This window comes from Curcuma longa, chromosome 16 (genome assembly GCF_044706935.1).
Source record: "Curcuma longa cultivar G26 ecotype Majalengka, Jawa Barat chromosome 16, ITB_CL_G26_1.1, whole genome shotgun sequence".
NCBI lineage: Eukaryota > Viridiplantae > Streptophyta > Magnoliopsida > Zingiberales > Zingiberaceae > Curcuma > Curcuma longa.
Genome location: NC_133876.1, coordinates 1,699,712 through 1,724,235, shown reverse-complemented (window position 1 = coordinate 1,724,235; position 24,524 = coordinate 1,699,712). Strand labels below are relative to the sequence as shown.

Genomic DNA, 24,524 nt, shown 5'->3' with positions numbered 1-24,524 from the left:
GAATATTATTTATGAATAATTTAAAATTTTTATTCATAAATAAATTTAATAAATTATTTTTATGTATTTATTTAATTGATCTGATATATGCCAAATTAATATAAATGAGTTCTTGATAAATTGAATACTTAATTTGCTTATTTAGTTCATTTAGGGGTCTACCGGCTTGCAACTCCAGTTTGATCGGACTGAGTTCATTTTTTTTTTTTTGATAATTTAAATATTTAATTTTTTGAATCAATTAATTTTGGAGTGAATGATATGTCGCTTGGCAACTAATATTACTATTATGGATCGGTATAACCAGATCCATAAGGTAAATATTTAGTCTGACTCGATGGAACGTTAGATAGGAAACATGATCCCAAAGCCGATTGGCTTGGTCCTGCACCTTCGTTCGGCAATCTGGACTCAGTACTCATCCAAATCGGACAGACACCCTCGAATTGGGAAGCAATCCCGGTCGGGATCAAATACCTATTCGACATTCGGTTCAGCTCAAGATTGTACTACCTCGGGATCTCACGCCCGACCTCCAAGCTACTCCTCCAAGCCTATTTTGACAAGGCCATGCTCCACCATATTTCGTCTCGCCCTAGTCGACTTCGTCTCGAGCTCCCTCTGTTGACCATACTCCACTCCATCTTACCCTCTTCTCTCTTTGGCTATGCAAGTCTTAGCGGCGCCTCAGAAGCCTACAACATCTTCCTTCTCTATTCGTAGGTATCAAGTATCACCCTGACCGTCAACTTCCCAGCCAGATGATCAATTGATTATCCGAGAGGCGATCTCAACCGGAATAATTACATAATTATTTTTAAAATTAATCTACAGTTAAATCAAGAATCGAGTCTGATTTGATATTGAATTTGGAAAAGAAAAAAATCATTAAAAAAAATCAAAAAAATGTCGAGTTGCTTCTCTTTATATATAGAGAAAGCAATGGCACAAAGAAGAATCATTCATTCTCTTTCTCTTCTCTTCTGTCACTGACTGATTGACTGCACTTGTTCCGCCATGGCATGCATTAACATGCAGCTCAGCGCCGACCGGCAGGCCCTGTGCGGCGTGCCGGCCGCGGCGGCGCCGCCGCCGATGAGCCCCCGCGTCTCCTTCTCCAGCGACTTCGCCGTCGAGCCGCCGCGGGCCGCTGTGCGGTCCCCACCACCGGACCCGAACTTCGAGTTCGCGGTCGGCGGCGGCAACTCCACCATCGACGCCGACCAGCTCTTCTTCAAAGGCCGGCTGCTGCCGCTCGAGGACAGCGGGCACGGACACGGTCAGCGGCAGCGGGCGGTCACCACGCTGAGGGAGGAGCTCCTGTCGCAGGCCGGCGGCGGCTGCGACTGGCCGGAGAGGCCCTTGAGGGGCTCCGCCATCAAGTGGAAGGAGCTCCTGGGGCTCAAGAAGCCTCACTGCAGCTTCGCACCCGTTCCGGCGACGGCGAAGAAGCAGAGCGACAAGAGTGAAGAAGCCCATTTCAATTTCAAGCCCACCCAGGTCCTCTTCTTGCCACACCTTCAATTTTTGTGCATCAATTTATTCCAAGAAAAACTAAAGAAACACATTGAATTCTGAATTTAACAGGCTTCATGAGAGCATGCTCTTGTTCTTGACGATATGCTCCATAATCAGTCAAGCTGGTGAAGAAGAAGAAGAAGAAGAAGATCTGAATGCAAACTCCTTTTATTTTTTGCTTTCTTTCTTTCTTTCTTTCTTTTTGCGAGTGGAGAGGAATCGAAGCTGACTCATTGAAGAGCTCGCTCGCAGTGTTTGGCTGGTTCCTATTGACTATCTCATCCATCTGTCAACTGTGCCAAGTAATTAATTGTACTTTAATTTCAACCAGGAGGACTGTGTCCTTTTCATTTCCATTTCTTCGAAATTTCTGTATAAATGTAATTCGCCTCTTGGAAATAATTCAGATCTGTGAAGATCGATGAGCTTCTCTTTTGAACACCATACTGCAGTCTTGTTTGCCCTCTCTTGGATAGATAGAAACACTCTTGCCTTTTGTCCTTTCCAGTCATGAGCTAGAGTTCAACATTATTTTGGCTTGTGGTACTTATCCGCAATGCAACTGTTCATAAGAATAGAAAGCCTATTCAGATTGTAAAATTTATAATCCGGATGTTTAAATTTCATCCTATTTGAAGGCACATGGCCTTCGTCTACGGAGTAAATCTAAAATACAACTTATGCATATTCAAAAGGCGACTTTTAAGATATTTGTCCCATTTGGGATTCATATCAGATCCTCTTATAGGAGTGAATTATAAACCTTTGATCCACCTGAGGAGCTAGCTAGCTCTGTTGATTGAGTTAGCCATTAATAGCTAACAAATGTATCGAGTAGAACACCAAAACACTACTACTTTTCTTCGAAAAATATATCGAGTAGAAAATGCACGAGTCGGTATACTAATCGTCGTGAATTAAATAGAAACATCTATCATACTTGAACATGTGATTCAATAATGACTCTGTATGCCCTAATGTGAGCAACTCAATAATGTTGTTGTTATGATGCAGCTCTCAGAACAGGAAGCCCTTGTCTTTTGTAACCCTACAGTGGTTGCTCTTCATGCTCTTGACAATGAGTTATAATCTGCCATGGATTCAGGTGTGCCCATTAAGATCCTGAGTTTCCACATTCCAATCCATTTTTTAGGGCAGGCATGGAAGAGACCAGAACCAGGTGTAGTATTTAATAATTCATACTGTAAATGTTTGTTCATGGCTGGTTCCATTATAATTCCATTAGGCCAACAGTGGATTTCCATGATTAATAGCAGTCTAATGAGTGATTGCAATAATTTGTCTTGAATTAGGAAGATGTGTCAGTTCTTAAGATGTTGATTCAAAGTTCAAACAGTGCAAGGTCAGAGTTCCTGTTTTAGGTACATCTGTATTTTCATCAGAAAGAACAACAAGAACAAACAAACAACAGGTGAGTTGCCACTGTTCCATTGTGAAGGTACAATGTCATTGCAATTTTCTATGATAATGCCATCGAAAATAATATCATAGATTTTAATGTTCGTGATGTCGTGTGACAAGTGTGTTGTTGAAAATTCTATCACTTTTTTTCTTCTCTTCTTTGTTGCTAGGTGGTCGCTTATTGATGCGGGAAAGGCCATAACTTTTGACTCGAGTATCAGAACGAGACAACCAACAGCTTTCCCTAATGCAAATGTTAGCTCGAGGGCTGGCCACAAGCATGTGTCGTCGGCAAGGGCAACAACCACCTTAAAGCATACATCAATGCCATGGTTAGTAGTTGGATTCACATAAATGGCATACATTACCCTCCATTAACAGGGACCCTGGTTGCTCTTGCTATCTCTGATTTGCTAAGATAATGGAATAAAATGAACACAAATCATTGATCATCCCTAAATTGTTCAAAGATCGGTAGTCTAGGTTCGATAGTATTTACCATAGTTTGTGTTCATCGATGTTTTTGTCTATATAGAAGATTTGTAGATGATGTGTGTGGCAATTTATGGACTCAGTGTAGCACAAATGAGATCCTTGTGTGCGAGACAAAGTATTTTAACCTACGATAAGAAAAATTGTTCAACTGATACAATAGGTATTCGAGACTTTACAAGGTGTATCTACACGAAAACAGATTGTTATGGGTCAGTATGACCTAGTCCAGAAGTCAAGATCCGGTCCAAGTAGATGACACGTCAGACAGAAGGAAGGTTGAGTTGGCCTCGCGCCCTGACTCAGCAGCCTCGACTCAGCGTCCAGAGTAGATCGGGGTCTAGCACCCTACTCGGTTTCTAGCTCAGGTCTGGACTCAACGTCCAACCTCTGGAGGAGCTCGACTCCTATTCGGCCTCCTACTTCGAGCTACAACTCTAAACTACTCTTCCAAATCCACCCCGCCAAATCTCTCCCCGACCACATCACTTCTTGGCCTTACTCGGCTTCGGCTCGTGTTCCCTTTGCCGACTCGGCCACTCCAGCTCAGTATTTCGCTCAACCCAGACGCACGGGCTCAACTCAGAGGGCAGCTCAGGTCGGGGTCAAACATCCGACTCAGCAAGTAGGATCAGCTCGAGATCGCACATCTAATCTCTCTCAAGGTTTGGTTTCAGATTCTATACCCGACTCCGACCTCGGACTCGGGCTCCCTCTGTCGACCATGCTCCACTCCCTCAACACCCTACTTAGCACTCAACCGACCCCCGCTCTGATCTTTCCCCCAGTCAGCTAGGCAGGTCGTCGCTAGGACATGGACAATTATGGGATAGGGTGGTTAACCTACTCCCCCATTAATACGACATGATGGTGTAGTATGATGTCGTATTAAGATGAATGACACGACTTTTCACTACTGCGGCGGTGAGAGGATGTTCTCCTTGCTTAGATGGGACTTCTCCTCTGACAGGATCTCCACTCATAAATATTCTACTTAATTAAGACAAGACGGGTTTCTCTTAAGTCTCCCACCGACCTCTTTATATTTCCCTTCTATCTGGTGGGAACAGGTTTGCATACGCACGCCTCCTCACAGACTCACTTTCATTTCTTCTCCGGTGAACAATCTGACTTGAGCGTTGGAACGGTTGAGATAGGGCATCCCTAGGCCTCCCTTCTCTCTTGCTGTGCAGATCTGCGGTGTCGTAGGATCCTCCAGCATCTTCTTCCTCTGTTCGTGGGTACCAAGTGCTACCTTGATCGTCAACTCCCCAACCAGGTGGCCGACTGCTCGTCCGAGAGGCGATCTCAATAGGAACACAGACGATACGCGTTCGAGCATCAATTAATCAACTGCATGTGAGTTGCTCGAACGAGGTCCACAAGGAGAATGACTGAATGAGCAGGTGAGCCCCTTCATATTAATCAGATGTACTAAGTTTGATTTAATGTATGACTGATACATAGAGTCATGATGAGAGGTTCCTTAAGATCAAAAACCATAAACTGAGTCACATCTCATAATCTTACTTTTACTTTCAGTGTTGTGGTTGATTTGCCCATAAATGAGAATTAAACAGGAAGATCAAGTAGAATGATTCATTTTTCAGTTAAAATATTCAGAATCTAAGCAATACAGTATTGCAAAGAGCTAAGGCCTTCTTAGATACATCATGATTTCCTTATTGCAAATACCTGCAGATGACAAGGTCCATGATGGTCTTCAGAGAACCTTCTTAACTTCAAAAAACCCTGCTCGTTCTTCGTTTGCTGCTGCAACATCTTCAGGGGATGCAACAGCCACTGCAACACCATTGTTCTTCACTGCTTCAATGGCATCCGCGAATTCCTTGAAGTGTGCTAGACTGCATAGCAGAAAGAAACCTCAAGTCGATCACACGTCCCCAAATACCATCCAATTGAATTGCAAATAATTGGATGGAACAACAAATTTACCTGGTTGATAAAATTTCTTCGCGCCTTCTTTCACGTTCCTCATCTGTCACACCCAATAAGTAGCGCAATAGACTGAAGAAATGAAATGTCAGTTACTGTCATTACAAAGAAGTAGGTGATGATACAGAAATAGAAGTGGCATAAGGCAAACCTGCTATATCCTTTTGCATCAGGAAGCTGATATGAATCCACATCGCCAATGGTACCGATAATGGCCTTAGTGAGTGTGTCATCATCTAGTTCGAGATCACGAAGGAAGTTGGCAGTTCCATCATATACATGTAGAGTTTTTAGTAGATTTGGATCTCGATAGGACAAGTATGAGAATACACCTATTATGGAAATGGAAATCTCAACATTAGTCGAAAAACAAAACTCAAGTTCTCTAACAAGTTCAAATCAGTTAGAAAGAAAGCACGAAAAGTTGGCACTACCTGAATGAGTATCAAAATCACAGAAGCCTCCATATGCACCACCACTGACACGAACACGATCCCATAACCATGTGGTACCAATGTACTTGGAGATAACGTAGGCACTTCCATGGAGACGATACCCTGTTTCATATATATTGCCGGCCTTCCCAACATAATTTACCTGCATAGCATATTTTGAGGACAAGGAGCTCAAACAAGTTCGTTGAAAGTATTTGGATGATAGGCATTTCACCTGGGTAGGAATCACAATGGCTTCATTTGCAGGAGAAAGTAGAGATTGCCAAGAGGCAGTCTCATGTGGTTGAGTATTTGGCAATAAACCAATAAACTTATCCAGATATTTCATGCAGTTTGTTAGATTCTTTCCGTCGGCAGTGACATTGATCAAGCAACCCTCCCTGCTGAGCAAGGATCTACGAATCTCATCGAGCGAACGAGCAATTCCTTCCCAATCTTCATCGACTTTCTTCTCAAGATTTTGTATAAACTCAAAATAACTGGACAAATCCAAATTTCAATTTTGTAAAACATTTAAGTTTCAGTGTATATATTGTAGTAGATTTTTATAGATAATTAAAAATTAAATGATCAAAATGTTTTAAGGAACCAATAGAATAGACCTGATACCACCCATCTGTTCAGAAATCCATCCTGCAACATTTAGCTTAGCGTCCATTCTTGCAGCTGCAATTCCATGGCCTCTACCACGTAATCGGCTCTGTAACCAGTGACATAAAGAAAGATTTAATATCAAGCAGACTTCTTTAAATTTGGATCATCAAGTGAACTGCTCTGCCAGTGTTCCAGAATCAGTGAACCAGTTGCAGCAGTTCACAGGTTTTCTTTGCAAAAATTTCAGTCTTAACATGTATATAATTACAAAAAGGGTGGTTACCTCCATTTTTGCTTTGCTTTGAGAAACAAATTGCTTAAAGCGTTGTTGATCAGTGAACTGAACATCCTGAAGAACACAATATATCTGCAGGCCGATAATTCTCGCACTTCAATTTTTGTAAAAGTGCTGAATATATATATTCTAGAAGACAAAATAATTTTGTATAGGCCAGCAGTAGAGGCGATGGAAATGGCAATACCAGATTAAATAGATCTTCAACCCTATTTGCCATTGCTTTTCCACGGACAACAAGACGGGTGCATGGATCTGCACTTCCCCGTACAGAAGATGTAAAAGGATAAACCGAAATTCCACCAGTCTTTCTTCCAATTAGTTGATTTAGTTGCACAAAATCCATATCTTTGGTGCCCATTTCTAGCAAAGACTGACTGAAAAAGGAGATCTTGAATTAAAGAAATTTTGAAGAAACAAGTAAAGACAGAGATCATCATACAGAATTTTGATTGAATAGTTTCACTCACCAGAATAACGGGACAAGTTGAAGAAGTTCTTTTTTCAGGAAACTCAGGTCAAACACAATTTCTGAATAGAGAACATCATTTGTGAAAAGGTCATGCTGCAAAATCTTCACCCCATTGATTTCTCCTATCTACAATGAATTTGAAATATACTTTATTAAAGTTACTAACAATTGATGTTCACTCATAATGAACAAGTGAATGATAATTTTTACATCATGCCAAGCATGAATTTTAAATTCTTTTGCATGATTGGAAATGTAATGAAAGGTTTAAAGAATTACTTCAGTTGGAACATGGATAGGTTTCTTGGGAATATCATGCAAGGACAAACTTGGAACACATCTTAAAGCTTCTGGTGGATCTGGAGTCTCTTGTTTTAATCGGAGCTCTTGTGTAGCACATTCAAGCTCAGCAAGATCTTCTTCTGTCATGCTGGCTTTAACTTTCTTAAGGATTTCTTTCTCATCTGCTTCATCACGAGAAGCTTTATCTGGATCAGGCTGCCAATGAAAATTCCTTAAAATCGACATCAGAAAGAAGAACCAAGTACAAGATTATACAATACCTGCATCTCAACCGTGACACGATGAGGATTGTTCAAGATGAATTTCTCTAAGAGTGGGGAAAAGACAGCTTTTGATCCTTGTTCTGCTATACGTGCTTTTAAAGATTGCAGTGGCTTCTCATATCTTAGAGGTTCAAAGGGATCCAAATCATATATCCACTTACCCTAAAGGATGAAATTAAATACTCTCAAGGTAAGTGTTGAAATGAAACAAAATCAACATGGTAATTTAGTTTCTTTCAATAAAAGTAGTATAGGAACAGAAATTCATACAATGGAGCGAAGCATCAAAGATAAGCCTCTTGGGAATGAACCTGTGTTGTTCTCTCTCAGTGAGAACTCAATTGTGTTCATGGATGCCTCTACAGCTTCAGGTGTGAAACCTTCCTTCGCCAAATTCTTAAATGTTTGTATGATCAATTCCTCAACCTTATGGACATCATCCTCGGCGACACCTTTCAGTCCAATGCTGAACTTGGGCTGAAGAAGTTCATCTTCAATTCCACCGCCAACGATAGCATCTCCCAAGCCACTTTCTAACAAAATCCTTCTTAGTGGAGAAGCTGGTGTTCCCAATAAAAGGTGATCCAAAAAACCGAGTGTAAGCTCCGTCTCCAAATCTAAGGGATTTTCAGAGAGGAGCCAGTTAAGGCAGACCATGTGTTTCTTTTTTAGATCACCACTATCACCAGATGGATATTTCTCAACAATCCTCACTGGCTCCTTGAACAGATTTTGTGATAAAATTTTTGATTCATTAGGAGCAGAACTCGAGTCAAATTGGTCCAGATACTCTGCATTTAGATAAAAACTTAGATTAACTTTCAATGTCTTAGAATCATTTCACCTTTCACTGGAAACCTCCAACTACAAACAAGTCAGAAAAACCTGAAAACTAGCAAGTTCTGAATCATGGAAGAAATATCCTCATGAGATTCTCTTGTAACAAGATTTTTTTTTAAAAACTTAACAGAATATAAAGTAACTAGGAAAGTCCTCATGAATGCAAATTGTTTCTAAGATCTTCAGGACCATTTAAAAGAGCATATTGAGAAAATAAACAGCAACAATATAATCAATTTGGAAACTAATTCATACCACTTAATATCCGTAGTCTTTCGCTTGGATCATCATTTCCATAAAACCATATCCTAGCATTGCTCGGGTGGTAATATTTACGGTGGAAATCCTGAAATAGAAATGGTAGAATAGAATATTTTGCTAATAATCATTTAAAAGAGATTAACAATTCAGTAGCAAAGTAAATTAATTATATTAATTAAGAATGAAGAATTTTAACAGTTTTCACTTGAGATAAATGATTGTGCAATTATGCAGTAATCTAAATATAGATTACATGAAAACAAATGCTCATATGAACATAAACAATAGGACATATCACAAAAAAAATGCAACATAGATAGATACTTTGTTCATTTCAAAAAGAATTAGTGATTCCAACATAACTGTAACAAGGACAAAGCACCAAAATATCTTTAAAATAGTAACTAATGATCTCTCTCGACCCCTTAAATTATCCAGTCTAACAGATTCAACTCTTCGAACTATAAAAGCTATTAATTGCCTTTGGCCTTATTAATGCCATCTCGTCTTATTATCTCATTTTGTTATTTATTGGAATACATCATGTTATACTTAAGTTCAGTGATATAAACAAACTGATCTTTAGTTTCTGGAAATCTCTACAGGGGGAAAAAATGCATCCATGATATGATATCCCTATCATTAACAAGTAGGAACACCAACTAATATCTCTCTAATAGAGGTAGATTCTATTATGATTAGTGAACCATTAAAATATCCAGAAAGATTAAACCAATTCTGGCCTGAGGTACGTTAATACAAGAAATTAAGCAATAATCTTTTGTGACATGAAGTTAGGTCCAGCAATTGCTTGTTTTACATAGTAACAAAACTACAACTACGACGAGGATTACAAGCATTAATCCTTGCACGCAGAAACAAGTCTACCTCAAAACAGATGAATAATAGGACTGAATGTTTCTTAGAAGAGTACAAGAGATTATTCTCTCTAGTTAAAATTAGATCCAGTTACACTTCAAGTGATTCCAGTATTTCTCAATAACTTTAGTCCTTCAATGACCCATATCATTGACCTTTTTTAAAGCATTAAATGAACCATTTTCCATTAATTAATGTTTATAACTCTCACTTAGATGAATCGAACAGATTTATCCCCAAAATCAATTACTGAAATAAAGGTAAAAATTACAAGTCTAGCTTCTATAGCAAAATGGTTGTACCAGGTGATGCACTGAGAAATAGCAGTTCTTGTAACCAGTTAAAAGAAATAATATATATATATATATATATGATGAAAATCATCAAACACTAGCAACCATCTGTAGTATAATCAGCCAGTAGAGGTCATAATTATAATGGTCAGATAAAAACACTTAAACATGGTAGCAGAAACAAAGTAGTCAGCCACTTCCAATATGGCTGAATATTTTGAAGTGCACTAAGATACAAACCTTGAATTCTTCAAATGTAAGTTTTGGAATGACCTTCGGATCGCCTCCACTATCAACACCATAAGCATTTTCAGGAAAAAGGGCCTAAACAATTTTCAAAAAAAAAAGTCTATTAGACACCCTCAATTTCACTGATTAATGATTTTCAAGTGAGATCAGACAAAAAGGCATATTTACAAAACAACATTAAGAAGAGAAGACAAAAAAGTAGCAAGAAATTACATCAAACAAAAGACAAATTTGAAGCTATGGAGGAAATGACTACTGTAGTCACATTGACGTTGTCTCAATTAAGATTTGTTGATACAATAAGCAAACAACAATTTCAAATATTGATAACACAATAAGCAAACAACAGTTTGTGCATTTTCTCTTATCTTTGCTAGTTTATGCTTTACCCATTACTTAATTAGTAATTAACTCATAAAGATTAGCGCCTATAAATTAATAAGCACAGATTAAATCAATTGACTTTTTGTTTGGTAGTTTTTCTCCACTAGTTCACTTGGTTACAGTGACATGATATAAAATCTGAACAAACTTACTACCCAGACGTTGTTTCTACTGCTTCTTGTTATAACCATTTTCTATCCAATATAATGAGGTCCATGAACACTGTTAGTTCCAGTCTCCCAAGTTGGATGAAAAGGAAAAAAATTCCTTACGCCATAGCCAGTATTAAAGCTATATGTTAAAATCCTGAATGAAGATGGATCTAAACTATACAGTATGGTGCAGGTTATCTAGCATACAACTAAGATGGATACTAAATGCAGTATGGCCTTGAAGCTCAATCAAGGAAAAAGCTTATATAGCCACTTAATCGGTATACACAGGTGGTGGTTGTATAGTGTGCGGTTTATAGAACAATAAAAACTCAAGAAGATTTATCCACATACTATTTGTGTAATAATGCAGAATTCATAGATCTAGTTGAGAAAGAAATTTTTTGTGTGGAAGCCAATGTGACACCAGCTTGTGGTGTTTCGAGTATTGGTTATAGTTTCACACCAGAGTATTGGTCCCTAGCTGGACATGTTGATGTGCATCAAACTATCCCGAGATGAGTTCTAATAGATTTTTGCATGCTAGGAATGTGCAAGAGTATCAAGTTCGAGGAAATATGGATGGTCTATATTGACAATAGCTACAAGAATGTAAAAAGATAATAGGAGAGATTTGAGAGAAATTGGGAGTGGAATTTCTTATTATGAAAAGGTTGTTAAAGAACGAATAAACTTACCTGCTGAGTTACTCTGCCTAATATGTTATCAGGCTGGGAGTAAACTCCTTTCATCTCATTGAAAACAACACCTGAAATACCATTTTGAATGCCAAATCAATAGAAGTTCGTCAGTAACAAAAAGAGTGTTTAATTGAGAAAGATTTAATAGAAATAAGATGAAGCAAAAAATAACCTTTATAGGAGATATCTTCTTCAGAATGGTTAAGCTCATAATGCCAACCTTCCTGTTGAAATATTTGAACGTCCTCAATGCATTTAGGAAAGAAAACAGCATCCAAGTACACATCAACCAAATTGTAGAAGTCCTGATAAGTAGTTCGCCATAGGAATGTCATACCCTTGTTAACTTATAAATTAATGTACAGGAGATGGTTTATACTTACCTTTGTATTTGTTGAAGCTACTGGATAGCATGTCCGATCTGGATAGGTGAATGCATTTAGAAAAGTTTTCAAACTACCTTTGAGCAATTCGACAAAGGGTTCTTTAAGAGGATACTTTCTGGACCCACACAGAACACTATGTTCAAGTATGTGAGGTATGCCAGTTGAATCATTACTGTTAAAAGCAAAAGCACAATGTATATGTCATTTCACTGAACCTTACAATTTCATTCAATCATTTCAACATAGAATGCCAAAATGTCCTGAAAGTAGGTAAGTAGGATATTTGCAAAACATAAAGCATCTTCCAGAATTACATGAAAACGCAATTAAAAAAGATGGATATAGTGTTACTTACGGAGGAGTTCGGAAAACAATGCCAAAAACTTTATTCTCATCATCGTTTGATAAAGACATAATTTCAGCACCTGTCTTCTTGTGCCTATACAGTACAGTTGTAGACTTGCATTCATCTATTGTCTGCTCAGATATTATTTCAAATCCAAACTTATCCGCAACATCATTTCTTCTATCTGTTTCTACAAGCAAGTAAATTAATACGCATAAGATAGCAAATTCAGTTCAACTTACAAAAGATATTGCAAGCAAGTTTAAAGAATATAATGTCCCTAATTAGTATATATATAAAATTCCAAAAGATATTGCAAAAAGCAATGTGAGCTGAATTAGACATTGAACGTGTGAAGGATAAAGCTTAACATTCTCATTCACATACTAAGAAATTGACATAAAAACTGGACAGTGATTGCAAATATATCAGCATTAATAGTGTATCTAATGAATATACCAAAAGTCATGGTTTTAAAAAGTGGCCTAGGTGGTTTCAGCAACCCTCCGCTTTGCCTACACTATAAGCGGTTTCTTGTAGGCGGGTGTTTTAAAAATCAAGGTACACGATCGGTTTGGTTAGATTAGGAAGGCTAAATCAATGATTGGAAAAAAAACCCAATTTAGTGGGTGAATGGAAAAGTCCCAATTATGAATTTGCTATGTTTTTTTTTTCTAGTGTGGCTTTATCATTAGAAAATTTATATTTTATTGTGATTTCTATTCTATTAGTTGCAATATGAAATAGAGTGTATATTTTGTTGTTGTGTTGCTATGTGAAATATACTATATTTGTTATTGTTATTAGTGATTTTTAGTATGTGTTCTTGCACAATGTGATAAATGACTAAGAATTTATAATTATAAACTCAATTGTATAATATTATTTTAATAATAGTTTAGTGTTGACCACCTAGACTCCTGCCAAGGCACTAGACGATTGGCCTACCGCCTCCCTCCTAATACCGCTTTTCAATACCTTGCTAAAATCACTCAATACATTATCTGGATTTTGAGTACAACTCATTTCAATAATTCAATTACACTTTCTTCTGATATTATTAAACAACTACTTTTTAGTAACCAAAAGAGGGTCTTACTAGTTCTTCAAGAAATATGAAAGCATAACAACATCCAATTCAAAGAAAAATTTGTTGGAAAAATATGAATGGAAATGAATGGGGTATTAGTTCCATATTGAAAGTTGAGTGACATTAAGGTTGGAATAGAGTGCAGGAGGGGGTGTCAATCCAAGAGCTGGATTGCACTAACCCAATTGGTTCTTGTGTGAACGCTACTACACGCACCGGACTGCGGTCAGGAGCATAGTATGCCAGCGTGAATCAACCAGTGTTTACCATAATTCTCTTTTGAATACTCGAATCCACATGTCACACATCTTTGCTTTGCCTGCATGCCACGTTCTTTGCTTTGCATGCATGCCACATGCCTCAAGAGGTTGGGCACTCCTTTATAAGGAGGATTGATCCTCAACAGGAAGAGCAGGAAAGAGCAAGAAAAGAAGAGAAAAAATGAAAGAAAAAGAGAAATCCTTCTGACTTATCCCCTTATTTCTTCTTGAGTAATGATAGATAGCATGAAAAATTGTAGCATGAATGTAGCATGACACACTCAATGCAAGTGGGTCCCATTGACATGCAATGGGACCCACATCCATGCATTGAGTGTGTCATGCTACATTCATGCTACAATTTTCATGCTACCTATCATTACTCTTTCTTCTTCTTCTTCTTTCCACCATGCAATTCTTCACTCGGTAGAAATCCATCATAATGTTCAGGTACACATTCAGTTCACCACAACAACCTATACTAGGTTGTGTTCGTGGTTTCGTCGTTTTATCCTAGGAAATAGACATCCAAGCGTGACCTCTTAGTACCATCGGAGAAGACGAATCTATTTTAAGAAGACTGTTTTACTGCAAGACTCGACTTCTTACTTCCTACTCGAGCGACGCAACTCACGCAATCCACTCGGACTCGACAAGGCGGTGGTCCTCGGGTTTATTCCCGAGCACTCGGTGTCCGGCCCGAGCACACGACCTCTCTTCCCAACACTCGACTTCCTTTCCCGAGAACTCGGCAACTTGACATCTTTTTCTCGACTTGGCAATTGGCGGTACAAGGTATCTCACTTGTAAAGTCCACTTAGAGCTCAGACGAATTCGACGATCGACCTACTCAATCAGGCCGATAGCTTGAGATAATCAGCTTAAGCCATCTTGATAGATAAGTATTAATATTCCCGGTCTCTCTAGCAATTCAATTGTGGATAATGGATCCAAAACAATTAAATATGACATCTAGCATAAATAAACAGAAACTTAAAATCCGTAGAGAAAAGAGTAAAGCTTTGAGAATGTAGGTCAAGTAGATAGCATATCTGAGCCCTTCATACAACTAGATTTCCACAGACAAGTGAAAATGCGCCTAAATGCACTATATAATTCATATGTTCAAAATTCTGACTTAACTTGGCTCATCAAACCTTATCAGCCTAAAGAAACTGAAATTAAATAAATCAAATGGAACCGAACAACCGACTAGTGAAGCGTAGCCAAGATCAAAATTTTAAGGAAACACAAGATGCAGCATTGATGAACCCGTCTTGTGATCGAGAAAAATAATAAAAGTGACCCCATACCTCAAACTAAAATAAAAAACAATTCTTTAGAATTAAAAGGAGCAGGAGGAGGAGGAGGACCGGCTCCGTTCATCCATACCTCTCGAGACGGGGGAGGGAGAAGTGGAGACTGCGCGGATGGACGTGAGAGAAAAGCCTCGGCCAAGGCGAAGAGGCCGCGCGGGCCGCGGCCGCGAAAGTGGAGAGCCGGCAGAGGGCAGGGTGCGGAGATTGGAGGAGAAGAGGCGAGGCGGCGAGAAGAGCAGGCGCTTGCTGGCAGTGGTGGAGCACGACGAGGAGCGGAGCGGCGCGACTCTCTCCATGGCCCTCGCGCGTTCTTGGAGAGAAGGAAGGCAAGTGAGAGAGAGAGAGAGGAGTTTGAAGATAAAATGGAGCTAGATGGGTAGTTTTTACGTGCAAGGAAAGGAGTGTTTGATATTTTGAAGTGTGGCCTCCAAACAAATTGGAATTCTCTCCACACTTATTTTGCTTTACATAATTTTATGGATAAAATAAATAAATAAATAAATAATAAGAAACTCAAAACTCCCCATAAAATTAAAACTCCCCTACTAGATAGATAAATCTCAGTCAATCTCGTGGACTCAATTCCGATCCTACGGAAAAAAAAACTCCTCTACGAGGATTCTATCTGATAGTGTGCTATCAAACAAGGGAAATTTATCACATATGAATTATCAAAAGGTACGTTGATTTGGATGACCTTCTTATTTTACCTCTCCTATCAATCATATATTTCAATTCCTACCTTTAAATCATCCGAGTCACATTCAAAATATTAAATATAAAAATTATTTTTATAATTTAAATACATGCAATCTCAACATTTATCTCTTTCTCTACTGGTGTAAAGTAAATTTTTCTCTTTTTTTCTCTCATTTTCGATTTATACAACTTGAATTTATTTATTTTAATTTAACTACTAAAATCAAAATTTTTGATATTAAATTTACCTTCTCCAAATGCTACTTTTTTATGTGATTGTAAATTCGCATAAATTCAAATAGTATAGATCCATTAGTAAATTTCAATCAAAACTTCACTAATCGACTTAAAGAGCTTCAATTGTAACCAATCCTGTGAGTTTTTGAAGTGCTTAAGAATCCAAATGTGTTATTATTTATTATTTTTGAATTTCTCTAATAGTGTTAAGGAGAAAAAAGTATTAAGTTAGAATGCTTGGGCCTAATCTCTTGGAGACCAAACCACTTTGGACTTTATCTTGAGAGCATATCAAGACCAAGTTGGGCCTGGTCTCCCCATACCAGGCCCAACTTAGTCTTGGTCTACTCTCAGATGAGGCTCAATGTGGTCTTGATCTTCAGGAAATCATGCACAAACGTTTTAGCTAGAAATTAATATAATACTAGAGTGCCTCTAGGAAGTCGAAATAAATAATAGATAGTACCTTTGAACTTCTTGTGACCTTAGAAATTCATAGGGCTTGAAATGAGTATAATCTGAGCTTTCTTAAGTCGATCAATAGATTTTGACTGAAATTCATTGATGTACATAAACTATTTAGATTTCTACAAACTTGTACTCATCCGGTAGGGTTGAATGAGAGGAAGATAGATATAGTGTCAAACCTTGATTCTAATCAAGGAATACTGTAGGCCCTGTGTGGGAAGATCATACCCAATTTGGTCCTGATTTGCTCTCATATCAGGGCCAACGTGATCCTGGTCCTAGATTTATTTTGATAATTCAGATATCCAAATTTAAGATCCAATTAATTATGAAGGTGATCGGTTCGATTCCATGAATATTTCCTATTAGCCATTAGGATAAATCTGAAAATGGTAAATGACAGTCTACACATGACCCAACGGGGTCTTAATGGGTTGAATGCGAGAAGCGAAATTTTTACACTCTTTGGATTTCAAATTTTAGATATATAAGAAGTCTCAAGATGTGTTTATCACTACACTATAATATGATGGCAGACAAGCATGTTATTCTTATTTTTAGTTGGCATCTAGTATCTAAATTATACGATTAATCTTAGAGATGATCGATATGATTCTATAAAAAAAATTTATCGATCACTAAAATAAATTAAATAGTATCCATAACGGATGATCATTCAATCTAACATTTGTAGGTGAATCACGTATTAAAAAAAATTCATCTGCTTGAGCATGTTGCTTCCATGCATGCATCGATGACGGTGCGGCTTTAAGAGTATCAAGATCATGCCAATTTTGTAGAATCATTTTGCTTCCAACAAGGCAAAACTCATTTTTCCTGCACTTCCAATCCAAAGCTAGCTAGATGACGGCTGTTTAAATAATTTGATTTCTCTTGTACCACAATTTGATCAATTATGTAATACAATAATGCAATTATTATCATAATCTGATTTTATTATAAATTGGCTTATAGCAAAGTATCACAGTTTGATTACAATAAGAGGCACAATTTAATTAGGTCAAAGATCTTCCATCAAAAGTATTTTTCTTTAATGCTAAAACATCACTTAGCATTTTTTTCATCCGAAAATCCTGTTATTACAATGCTACTGTAGTAGTTACAGTCATACCTACTATATATATTATAAAATAAAGTTATTTCAACTTAATTAAAATTAAAATTATTTAAATTTATCAAAATTACTTTAATTTAGTAAAAATTATTTTAAAATTATTTTAATAGATATGTCATAGTTGCTATAATAGTTTTAAAGTGATTTTAATTAAAATTAAATACTTTTAATTAAATTGATAAAGAATATTTTAATATAAAAGTATAGATAATAATTTTGATCAAAAAATGTTAAGTTGATTTATTAATAAATATGAATATTGATATATAAAATTATTTTTAAGATAAATATATATATATATATATATATATATATTATATAATTTTAATATTAAAAAAATGCTCTTTCTCACGAAAATAATGATAAGAAATGTCCTATTTTAAAACTTTTTTGACTCATCTAATTATATCCAGAGCTACAAATAAGTTATTGCAGGTGTCATATTTTTTTTTATAATATAGGTTTCTTCAAACTAATTAATTTTTGAGGTGATCAATCTATTCCACATAAATTTGTTATCGATCATGAAAATAAATTCAAAAAATATTCAAGTTGAGGATATCGATAGCCGACCTCCATCTAAGTGTTAGAATCATGTCAAATGGTACTCCAATCCACTTAGGTAATCATATTTCGACTATTGCATTTCAAATTTTTTTTATCAAATAGAGAATATACATACTACAGTTCAACAAATTATGGTGAATCCACACCGCCGACACCGCTGCTCCCGGCTCCTCCCTTCCTCGCGGATGCTAACTTTCACCGTTGCTGGTTTTTGTAATTTAAACGGAATTGGTGTGTTCGGTTCCGCAAGGTAGGAGGAAAGATTGGAGGGGCAATGTCATGAGATGCGCTAAAAGTTTGTTTGGGCTTCAATCTGTTGTACAATATTTAATTATGTTAATAGAGGAATGTCATTGTTAAAGATTGATAACGAGAGATCTAATTTAATACTGAATATTAGGTGTCATAATTTAATTGAATCGCCACATTTGAAATAGTAGGTGAATGTCACAATTTAGTTCTAATTTGTCATATGTTTTATTATAATAAATGCAATAGTTCATGCTATAATTTGATTTATATGAATAAAAATGCATATGCCTCATGCTATTGTCATTAACCTTTCTTGAATTGCTTCAATGGTATAGTCAACGAAATGAAGAAGTTTCCAAGGTTATTAATCAAAATGCTCCTGGAAACAATCAAATCATTTCTCCATCAATTCAAAAAGATCTTACACACGCTTGTGCCTCTGAGATTATATATTATTATATGTATTTCAATGATGAGAGTATTGTGAACAAAAGAGGACAAGTGATTGTAAATTTAATTTAACATTGATGCCTTCATTATATTTTATGATGGAGCTTCAATAATATTTTATTTTTCCATATGATTGGCAAATTTAATTAGTTGTGGAATTAATTTACCATCATGTAAATAAAATGATACATTAAACTTGTGTCTTAGGGTAGTGAATCTATTGATGCAAGCAATGGCGGAGCCAGCCCGAGTGATCTACCTAGGCTGATCCGAACTCTGGCCTACGCCGACAATATCTATATTATATTATGGGCTATCTCTTAAATTTTTTTCTCTCATCCCTAGATTCAAAATTTTTTTCTTTTTTGTCGCCGTCGATAGGAGGGGTAAACGAACCAAGCTGCTCGCGAGCTATTCGAATCTCGATTCAAAAAAAAAAAATCGTTTGAATTTGTTCGATAAAATTAACGAGCCAAGCTCGAGCTTGATTTCGAGCTCGAAAATATTATCGAGCCGAACTCGAGCTTAACAGTATTTGGTTCGTGAGCTCGCGAACATGTTCGATTAAAGGCTCACGGATGTGTTCGTTAAGAGACTCACGAACAAATAATCTAGCACAAATAAATTTTGACATGTAGAAATAAATTAGGAACAGATACAATGAAATAAATTTTGTATTGCACAAAATGTAATATCAGCATATCTTGTGTAGATATGTGGAGAACTATCAAATAAATTTAGTACTATATTGGAAAGATGAATTCAATATTTCTTGTGGGAATTTAAGTATTTAACAACCCCTGATCCGATTCTATGTGGAGAACTACCACACTATAGATGTAAGCTCATAGGTTTTTTGACACATGCTGTTGTTCTACATCATTGTCAATGTAGCTAATATTATTTATTGAAAACATACGTGGGAGCATATTCAGTCCATATTGTAAAACAACTTATAAAATCCATAATCAGCATTGTATTTGTATGCCAATTCAATCAATTGGGAAATCTCCCTAAAGTCCCTTATGTTTGGTTTTGCCTGAAAAGACTTTTTCCCCATAAATTACCCACCTAGACCCCCTTTTCTAAAATATCATCAGTCCATCCCTTTTATGGAACCAAGCTTTTATGCGCCCAAAAGAAAAGGGAAAGGAAAAACATGATGCATCTTATGATTATTTAGGGCCTCTGATTCAATTTCTAGAATTAAAGTATAGATAATGATGTGTAAATTTCAGTAGGGATGACAAACAATCACAAGGTACACTAAGGATACCAAATCTTGCTTGAGCACCAAAAGATGATATTTAATTTTAGGATGCACTACCTTTTTGTTTTTCCTTTTTTTGATAGTCAATCAAGTTTTTGCTAAAAAATAATTCTGAACCAGGGTTAGGAGGACGACATTGAGGGTATCTTAGAATAAGGGCCCAGCCGTCCAGCAAGATAATTTATGCAAAATGGTTATTCTCGGCGCAAAAATGAAAAAATAATCTTTTTTAGGGCCGTAATCATCTAATTGACACCTTTTAAACAAAACATGGAAATTAAAGTAGACGAGGGAGGAAGAGAAGAGCGCAATCAGTCCTCACCAGTCGGAAACAGGGTCAGCCCTACTCTTCCGGGTCGCTTCTTTGCAGCAGGTCGTTTCTTTGCGCTTCGGCAGGGAAGTCGGCAGGGGATTCTCAGACTTCGCTAGGGTTGGAGCCTTAGAGGAAGACGGGGATGGGGGAAGACGGAGCGACGGGAAAAAAAAAGCAATGTCGCGAGGGTTTTGTTAAAAGAAAAAAAAAGCAATAGCCCGGGTAAAAGTTAATTAATAATTAACCTCCTCCAAAATTATTACCCGGGCTTAAAAAATTAATTATTAATTTAAAAATAAATTTTACCCGGGCTATTTATTGATTCATATTATTATTTTTTTAAAACTTAATTAAAAATTAACTTTTCTTGAAAAATGTTACCCGGGCTACAGCCCGGGTAACATTGAACCTGCCTCCGCCCTTGAATGCAAGTATTTAGAATAACAATTCACATATTCGGTTGGAACATTATGATGTGGACTCAAAGTGGATCTATGACAATAAACATCTATCGGCCTACGTGATCAAGATCTTATTGTGATAGATAGTATACCACACTAGTGCATCGCCGATTTCAACATCTACAATATTGTAGATGCTCTCAAAGGATTTGTAGACCCAATGTTGCTGCCTCTAGATCACATGTCGTCTCGTATGAAATTTCTTTATAGTGACAACCTAGCTCGTTGGCTCATTGCTATAGTCGGGGAGGACAAAGGTCCTTTGTATATCAAATTGAGACTCGGGTATTAGAGATCCTCTCAGGACTCAAAAGAGGACAAGTTCGAGGAAGATGGAGGCAATGCTAGAGTAATGGAGAAAAGAGTACTAGCTAATGATCACTAAGATGTACTAGACAAATTAAGTAAATTTAATCGCATCGATCTAAATGAAAGTGTTATAAAATATCATCTGACATAAAGTTTAATTTCTTTGATGGAATCATTAAGGAGAGCTAACCCTAATTTTTAAATATCATTAAAGTGAGCTAACCCTAAGTCAGTACCAAATTACCCTAGTCTTTATAGAATTAATTGAATGCTTGATTCTATATAACCAAAACAACTAAAACCCTAACTTTTTCTATAAAAAACTATATGTATGTCAGATCAGTAATGATGTCTTAGCAAAGATAGTAAGTATTCTAAATCATATATACTAATTAAATCTTAATCTTGATCTAGAACAATATGACTAAACAATGTGGAGAAAAGGGCTTCAAGCTCCCAACATCTACATGTGTTAAAGCATGTAAGGGCTAAAATTAAAAAAAAGACATCTTTAATTATTAAAATCCTTAAAAAGTTTTTTTAAAAAAAAGTTAAAATAATACTCTATTATATATACTTCTCATCTTAAAAATACTACTATTGTAGCAGTTAGGTCCTGTAACAAGTATGCTAAAAATCTATACATAGAATATTTTTATATAAAAATATCTTTATCAATTTAATCAAGAAATTTTCAACATGCTCCAAAGGATTGTAATACTATTGTTATAACATTATAACAACTAATTAATAGCCACTATACGCCTATAATAATATTATAATAATTTTAATTATGTTTGAAGTGATTTTGATTAAATTTAAATAAATTTAAGTAAAATTTTTATATATATATAAAAGTATTATTGTAGCAGTTATATCATAGCTACATGTTGAAATAATAATAATTTTTTTTAAAAATATATAATGGATGCCCTTTTAACTTTAAAGAAATGCTCTCTTAACCATTTTGATAATTACCCATTGATTTGGAAGAGCAAAGTAAAAGAGAAGATTTTTTTGGTAGGTATTGAATTTTTCGAATCGATTAATCATGGAGGTGACCGATCCGATCCCACTAGAATTTTTGAATCCTCCACCCCACACAAACCCAGGCTATCAAAGGCACTGCACTGCGCATGCATGCTGGTTGATCACGTGGGAGGCAAGGAATTTGATATCTTCCATTGTCACTGCCATTGCCATTGCCATTGCCATGCATCATTGCAAGGCCAAGCGAAAGTGTTCTAACCTTTTTCACTACTGTTCCATTACTGCACACCACTGCAGTTGCACAGTAGTGATGAATCCATGGAAGGAGAAGAGCTCACTGGACCTCACACAGTAGGTACTCTCCCCATGTTAATTATCACATATATAATTCTATGGTTAAGTACGTAAATGTTCCTTAATTAATTTCCCCCCTTAAATATCATTATATATCATTCATTTGAAACAATTGAATGGCCTCTTCAGGTCAAAGGGATTGATGAACAAAAGAGTTAGGGTTTAACTAAACTAAGACTACACTATTTTCTTGTGATCACCAGAGATTAAACGTGAGACAGTGAAAAATCGATTATGTAAAACAACTATGAATTGCACATATATATTCTCTTCTTTTTTAAAAAAAAAATAATAATAACAACAACAAAGTGTCTTTCTCAGTAGTCCAAATCATATCTACGATTTTCTTTAATTTTCTTATGTCATGAAAGAGCCTTTCACCACATTTAGTCCAAGTGTCTTAATCTACTAGTTAATCCTCAATAATATATCTCTAAGCTAGTTGTTGAAGGGTCTCATTTCTGAAAATCTAGAAAGAAAATCCTTTCAAGTAATTAAGAGGTTGGGTGAACTGAAGAGTCAAAGACAATTACACTATATCAGTATAATAATAAATTTTATTAGAAATATATGTACATTGCTTTATTTGATTTAGACACAAGCTAACTTACTCCCTTCTTGTCCATTTTTTTTAAAAAAATATTTGGTGTCTTTACTTTGCCTTTTAGTTGTAGGTTGTAGAAGTTTTGAAGAACCAAAGTTCACCGCTGTTGCGAAGGAGAGAATTACTCTATAGTCATTTTTGTGGACTAATTTGGATCCTTAACTACTTACGTAAATTAGGTCTATTTAGTGTAATTAAGATGTATAAGCCATTAGAGCTCTTAGGAGAGGGCATTAGGTAATGCTTATAAACATCATTATAAATTTCACTACTTAACCTTATTCATTTTCTAAATCATATGACATCGTCAAGAGAGAAAAATCGAGTCTAGTTGAATTAGAACAAAAGAAGCACATCAATTTGGTGGTCCATATCCATTGCAAGGGACCACTTGGAATGTAACTAGGCCATGTGTAAAATATTTCAATTCTTTAATCTTCCACCTAAGCTTAGTGTAGTCGATAGTACGAAGAACTCCCACCTTTAGCACTACGAAATAATCCTAAAGCTCAATAGTCACAAATGCTTATGCTTCTAATATCTAATAATATAATTTTAGCTTGTCCATTGGGAATTAAAACATTGATCTATTTGTGCTTTGTTGTACATGGAAAAGCCATGTGTTAATGTTCTTGGACATGTATATGAAGTTACATGCTAGGTTAGCTTTCTTCCTTTTTGCTCCATGTGTGCATGTTACCCTTGCTCCTTTCACAACCAAACAAAGGAGTAGTTACATTTGTCAAACCTTAGTTTTATAGCTTTCTTTTGGCAAATCTAGGTTAATTTATAAGTGTCCAATATGTAGATCTCCTCCACACAATGACACACTGCTCATAGGGCCCCTTGTTTATGCAATGAAAGTAACAAGAACCGACAAGTTTCTTCCTTATTGCTCATTTGACCGGAGTCATCGTTGTGGGTGGTGAGCAATTGAACTAAATTTTTTGGTAACTCAATCTAAAATTGATGAACCAAGTTAGTGTTGTCTTAGCTAGCTAGAGAGACATTGAGAATGGACTCAATGGGAGAATAAGTTTTAGAAACTAAGAGATTAATTTGAGAGAAATACACAAACTAATGCACCCATGGTGTAGGTGTAGTTCCTAAGTATACTTCCTTAGCACTCAATAAGAGTGTGCCCTAAATAGTATAAAAGAAGACTAGAAAGACTTTATCATGCAAGGGTGACGTATGAGGAGTCAAAATTTAATAGGTCATAACTTTTGATTCGGGTATTAGAACAAGGCATAGTCGATTGCTAATCGAAACTCTTTCAAGACATTTATTCGATACGAGATAAAAGTCATACCAACTCACTTTCGGATCTAGGTTCTGAATATTTCTTTATTATTTATAATAATTTTCTATTTTTAGAGTTTTAGGATATTTTTGATTTTTTTTTCAAGTTAGGATTTAATTCACAGTTTATTTATATGTATGTTTAGCTATTTGACTAACTTTTGATTATTGAATAATTTTTTT

At 36.2% G+C, this 24,524-nt stretch overlaps 2 protein-coding genes across 2 annotated transcripts; one reads left to right on the top strand and one right to left on the bottom strand.

Annotated features, from left to right (window-relative positions):
- Positions 1-1,017: 1,017 nt before the first annotated feature.
- On the top strand, positions 1,018-1,578 carry LOC141847542 (uncharacterized). Its single transcript, XM_074735596.1, has one exon. The coding sequence runs from the start codon at positions 1,018-1,020 to the stop codon at positions 1,576-1,578; it is 561 nt and encodes a 186-aa protein (XP_074591697.1).
- A 256-nt stretch (positions 1,579-1,834) lies between these two features.
- On the bottom strand, positions 1,835-15,226 carry LOC141847955 (presequence protease 1, chloroplastic/mitochondrial-like). The gene is given in 22 exon segments (XM_074736062.1): positions 1,835-2,080; positions 5,128-5,297; positions 5,389-5,460; positions 5,540-5,720; positions 5,823-5,985; positions 6,058-6,322; positions 6,446-6,543; positions 6,721-6,804; positions 6,920-7,109; positions 7,203-7,330; positions 7,484-7,702; positions 7,768-7,932; positions 8,041-8,561; positions 8,866-8,956; positions 10,284-10,367; positions 11,527-11,597; positions 11,702-11,834; positions 11,913-12,087; positions 12,271-12,451; positions 15,004-15,047; positions 15,049-15,196; positions 15,199-15,226. Coding segments are annotated over 21 exon segments (3,183 nt in total). The 3' UTR covers positions 1,835-2,080; positions 5,128-5,155.
- Between the last annotated feature and the right edge of the window lie 9,298 nt (positions 15,227-24,524).